The 5,788-nt window shown below is 38.7% G+C and overlaps 1 protein-coding gene across 1 annotated transcript; it reads right to left on the bottom strand.

Moving 5' to 3' along the window:
• Positions 1 to 500: 500 nt before the first annotated feature.
• Positions 501 to 2,848, bottom strand: LOC144663435 (uncharacterized). The gene is made up of 4 exons (XM_078524386.1): positions 2,513 to 2,848; positions 2,260 to 2,412; positions 1,846 to 1,998; positions 501 to 1,637 (listed from the first exon to the last, which is right to left on the bottom strand). The coding sequence occupies exons 1-4, from the start codon at positions 2,832 to 2,834 to the stop codon at positions 1,078 to 1,080; spliced, it is 1,188 nt and encodes a 395-aa protein (XP_078380512.1). The 5' UTR covers positions 2,835 to 2,848; the 3' UTR covers positions 501 to 1,077.
• Between the last annotated feature and the right edge of the window lie 2,940 nt (positions 2,849 to 5,788).

The raw sequence follows: 5,788 nt of genomic DNA, 5'->3' as shown, positions 1-5,788 counted from the left end.
CCGAGTTTCATAGTGCTCCGACAGACACTGTAGGGCTGTTGTTGTTATGGCAGCTTCATGACATCATAAAGTTTAGTAAAATTGTATTTTACAGTGGAAACTCGATTTAACGAACGTCTATATATCGAAGTCCTCGATAAAACGAACGATATTTTTCGTCCCAGTAATAACAAAATATATGAAAAGAACATCGATATAACGAAACCTCGGTAAAGCGAACACATTTTGCCAGTCCCTTGGCCCTTCGTTATATCGAGGTTCCACTGTACTGATTTTTTAAAAAATTACTCCTCATCTTAATTCATCATCAGCCTCACGTGACAGAAGTCGGTGGAAATATTCCGGGTGATTCCGCGCCGTCTGAACCAATCGGACTTTTTTATTTTTTCTCTGAATTTCATTTGTAGAAATTTCATGACCCATTCCATAACTAACAGCACGTAGTTTCAATTCGCTAAGAATTTTAGAGCATCTAGCTTTGTGCTGATTGACGGAACGTAAAATATGTGTTTTCCAATAAATATGTCCGCCCTCGCTTTCTCAAAGTCTATAAGAGATCCTTCTGGTGTTCTTTACTGTACAGATTAGTTGATGACGATTTAAGTCTCAATGTCTCCTAGGATAGACTTCAGGGTTTCGTATTCGGCACGGATTGTATTGTGTAATTAATAAGTGGGAGCATTTTGTTGGAAATCTGACTTGCACCCGTCGAAGAGGACGAACTTGCAACGGTGATCTGGGCACGTGAACCCGAAAGATTATTTATAACTAAGCGTTTATAAAACACTAAAAAATGACATGAGTCAACTACACATTATGGAAGTCTTGACTAGACGTTGAAAAATGTAATTTGACCAAAAACGTTATGAAATTGTAAAATGCCATTTTAAAATTTATGCAGGTCACCTGGTCTCATACTCATGATGATGATTTAGCTACTCTAACGATTTCCAACAGCTAGCTTAATTAGCTTATTACGGTCCACAGCACTTTGTGTTTAAAAGATTAATTTTAACTACAAATTTATTGGCGTAGTTGCATAACTCTGCAGCGCAACTGTTAAGTCCCAAGAATTTTTTAACGAACAAAAACTTTCCAGAAATCACCAGCAGACACTCCAACTTTCCAATCATCGCATTCCAATCTTGCGCCATTTTCCTTCAAAAGCCAATGATACAAACTTCCCACAAAAATTGTGTGATCGAATAATCGGTTTTGATCATTATGAATCGGCAGCCCCCATTTACCAACTTCAAACACGGTGTTCTGTCCGTCCCAATTTTCGGTTCCCCACTTGTGGCAAATTGCAGCTAGTCCCGAGTCGTCATCATCCATTCTTACAAATGAGCCACAGGCGTCGGGCTGGACATCCGTCTGACCGCTGAAGTACTGGACTACAGCTTCACCAGTGCTGTTAGTGACCGTGGTCACGTGGAACGTACGTCCTTGTTGTTTACTGCAGTGGAATCTCAGTTGAGTGAAAAGCAAGTGCGTTCTCAGCTCATTCATGGCGCTCTTCGTAAGAAACGTCTTGTTGTTGTGATAGCTGCTTATTTCACGATATGATGTCTCAGTTGACACCCGTGTAGGCTGCGATGAACTGTCAATCACAAGGTTGGAGACAAGAAGCCAACCTCCTAAAATCAGGCAAAGATCAGCGGTTATTTAGAAAAAAAAAACAAAGGCTTCAGGGAATATAACGAGCTAGGGCGAAATAGATAATGATCAACCTTAAAATAATGTAATAAAACAATTACTGGGCGAGCTTCCTGTGAAATCAGAATCAAATCCGGGGATCTGTTTTAAAATGTCGCTTCTTTTACGCAGGAATTGTTTCTAGCTTACCACTGTCAGTTGTCATGTCACAGGAGACTTTTAAAGGATTTCCGTTCTCCTCGGGGTCGATCCAGTACTCCCCGTCGCCCTTGGAGTACCCAGAGTCCCGGATGTGTTTACAAGAATGACCAGGACGATAAGAATACCAACCTATCGGTAAGGCTATAAAGAGAAATATGTTTTTTTTAGTTAGTAGTAGTAACAGCTTAGTGTAACTATTATCAAGAGAATATACTCTTGCTATTATGTAAGCATGAATATGGTAATGATAATGGTAATGGTAATGGTCATAGTTCTTGTATAGCGCGTTTACAAAGCTCAATGCGCTTCACAGTTAGAGTTACGCTATCCGTCAAATTATATGATCTCGTCCCACCACCCAATATATAAAGCAGACGTTCGAGGTATTTATTTCTTACTCACCACCGTCAGTTGTCATGTCACAGTACAGTTTTAACAAGCCTCCATTCTTCTCGAGATCCAACCAGTAACTGCCACTGACCGCTTGTCCTCCTTCACCCGCCTTGATTTCTCCACACGAATCCGCAGGCAGCTTGGGAATAGAACCGAGGGGCACTGGAATTGAATCACGTTACAACTCACTACCATTACTAAACTGCAAGAAATTGCATTATCTTGAACTGCAAAAATTGTTCAACATCACTAGTTTCATTACCTCTGTTTGGAGCTTTCGTCATGTAATATCTCTCGCTGTCCTTGACAAAGTCCTCTGGCCTGGCCTCCTTAGTTCTGTCGTTCAACTCGCATATGCCTTTGAAAAAGACGTAGTTGTAACTTTGACATCTAACGTCAGAGTTGCACGCCTCTCTGCAGTCCATTGAAAGTGGCCGAGCCTTGAAAGTCTCAAAGGTGTGGCCTTTAAGCATCATTTGATAAATGGAGTAAGTGTCGATTCCGCATTGCTGGCTGGAGATTTGACGAAACATTAAAGAAACCATTAACAGTACGGTGATAATGAAAATATGTCGGCAAGCCATTTTCTGCTACATCAGGTTACAGTCATCGCCTGAAAAATAAAAATTTCATTGACTGATGTACAATGTTATTTTTGTCGAGAAGGATAAGAAACAAGCTTGTCGGACTTGTTTGCCATTAAATATTTAAATTATAACAAGTTGGTTAAGAACTCCCTATTGCAGGAGAATAACTATTTGGCACATGACTAAACATAAATGAAAATATTCAAACCAAGACTTTTTCATGATGCCTCATAAAAAGCTAAAACTACCGCCCAGACGCATTTTTCCCAATGGCTCCATATACGACCAGGTAAACGGTGTTTGAGAGTTCTAAGTTTTTTTATCGCCGATTTAATTTGTTGACCACACTTTTCTTTATTTCACTCGGAACACGATGCTGTCAATGCTATACTGTTTTCAAACGGAAAAGGAAGCAGACCACATGATATCATTTCGATATTTTGATCGACAACATTTCTCCCCATTCATCCGTTACCAGTTTCTACCGTGTAAAAAGTCCCTCACTGCTATACTAACCAATTTTTTCAGTTTTACCTCGTTTTCCTACAAACTAGGTCTGCTTAGGACAATTGTAAATAGAACTTATAAGATTAATAATACCTGGCTTGGCTCTCACGAGGTTGCGGCAAGGAAAGTCTACAGTTGTGACATATAAAATAATAAAAATTTAATTTTTGAAATACTATAAACAGTCAGGTTTAACTTAGAGAACGAAAGATACTTCCAGTATGTTCATTATGTCAGAATATTCAGACAACAAAGTTGGAAAATTTATATTTTGGTATAAACTGTACCATCATTTATATTTTAATAGTTAAAATATGCATATGAAGTAGGTATTAAATATTTTGTTAATAGCAAGGCGAGACAAAAATGATACTCATGAAAAAAGGCCAAAGTTTTCCGCTGGATTTCAATCTATTGTTGAGAGAAGGTGTTAGGCGTTTGATATAATATGCCTGCAGTCGCAAACTCAATTCACGCGTAATCCATCTTGCACAATGGACACATATTTAATCGAAGATGAACACGGTAACTGAAAATAACAAAATTACAAACACAGAAATGAGCATGAAATAACTTACAACGAACGGCATAAGGAAAACAGGAAAACGACAATGCAAAATAAACGATAAACTGATAAAGACGAATGTGACCACTGAAAAACCATAAAGACGAACTGTAAACTTGCTTGACTATAAACTCGAAAAAAGACTGAAAACTCGTAACTGGACTCTGAACTTGCAAACTGCTCGAATAAATTACACGCAACATAATATATACCAATATGCAAATAAAAGTAACATGTACAGAAATAGACTAAAAACAAAGGGAACTAATTAACGCGAAAACTAACACGAAATTATGACACTAAAAACAAACAAAACTAAAATACTGACGGCTACAATTCCTCTTTGAATAGAAAAAGATTCCAATTGTGGTCGTAGTATGAGCATACTATTTGCTTCGCCTTTTTATTAACACACTATTTAAGACTTACCTTGTATATGCATATATTTTTGGTCTGATGAAGGTATAGTTCATACCGAAATTTAACTTTTTCCAACTTTGTCATTTGTTGTCTAAGTATTCTGACAAAATGAACATACTCGGAATATCTTTCATTCTCTTTGTACTCTGAGAACTATATCAGCGGGAACTTGATTTAAGTTACCTGTATTAAACAACCTCAAATGACTTCAAGCGTGAGGCCAAAGAATCGGCTACGCCGTATCTATCATCAGTTCAGGCATGTTTACAAGTTGATTTGTATTAAATACGAATGCCTCATGGACTCATTATTCACTGTAAGTTTTATCACTGTTTGCTCTTGAAGAGTGTGCTATTTTCTGTGTACGTACAGCCGTATAAGCTCGTATAGGTCGTGCGTGTGTTATGAGTCAGTAGTTACCGACCTTTACTCCTATGCAGGTGTCTCTTGTATCGTGGTGGGATGATTATTATATCGTTTATCGTGCACTAAAAGGTGGTACAGTCAACTTTCGCCTTGCGGACACCCCGCTATTGCGGACTCTCGCTATTACGGACAAAATCCAGATCCCCGGCGAAAGAGGTTTGGAAATGACTCCTGCTATTACGGACTCTCGCTAAAACGGACACTAAACGACGCCACGAGCGTATCTGCTTTAACGAGAGTTGACTGTATAATTAATTAATGTCGAAAGAAGTCCATGGACTTCTAAAACCTAATGAGGTCTTTTTGTATACGATCAATAATTCATTTCTTCAAGTTAGCTTCCATACTTTGACGCAACAGGCTTCTGAAAACATAATCAGTTAAGCTTTGTTTTCTCACACACCGCTAATAATTTGTAATTTGGCAATACCACAAAAATACCTTAAATCCACCTTTTGCGATCTCTTTGATGTTTTTGAGCTTGCTTTGGATGGATTACTAAAAAATTATGAAAAAAAAAAGAACTCGACCATCTTTTCAACATTTGGTCATGTAATTAAAGTCATGTACTTGTGCCATGTCGAGTTTTTAAAATTAACCTAATGTCTTAGGGCCGATTCGCACTAGCGGACAATTTTAAAATGTCATGACATTTTGGACAAAAACAAAATTGACGCGACAAGTCAGAGACAATCTTGAAGAGAACAAAAAGTGAAATTATTAGTACAATAGCTTTGCACGTGCTTCTGGCATCCTTGTACATTTCTCAGCACGGCCGTCTTGGGCAAACATCTCTCTCCTCCGAAGAGGCTCCTTTAGTGGAGGAAAGCGAAAAACACGGGGGGAGGAAGGCGAAAACACGAAAAATGAAAAATAGGGGGCGCGGGGGACGACGGGAAGGGCGAAGCCGAGTTCCAAGTGTGCGAATGAGCCAAACCGAAAGAGGCTTCAAAGAACAACAGAAGGATTTGAGGCAGGACAACGGCCCCTTTGATGATTTGCCCGTTTTGACAAAATTTGTCCTTGTCCAACA

The sequence above is a fragment of the Oculina patagonica genome, chromosome 8 (assembly GCF_052425735.1).
Source record: "Oculina patagonica isolate OP01 chromosome 8, crgOcupat, whole genome shotgun sequence".
In the NCBI taxonomy this organism is placed as follows: domain Eukaryota; kingdom Metazoa; phylum Cnidaria; class Anthozoa; order Scleractinia; family Oculinidae; genus Oculina; species Oculina patagonica.
The sequence above is the reverse complement of the archived record's forward strand: the minus strand, read 5'-3'. Positions and strand labels throughout refer to the sequence as shown.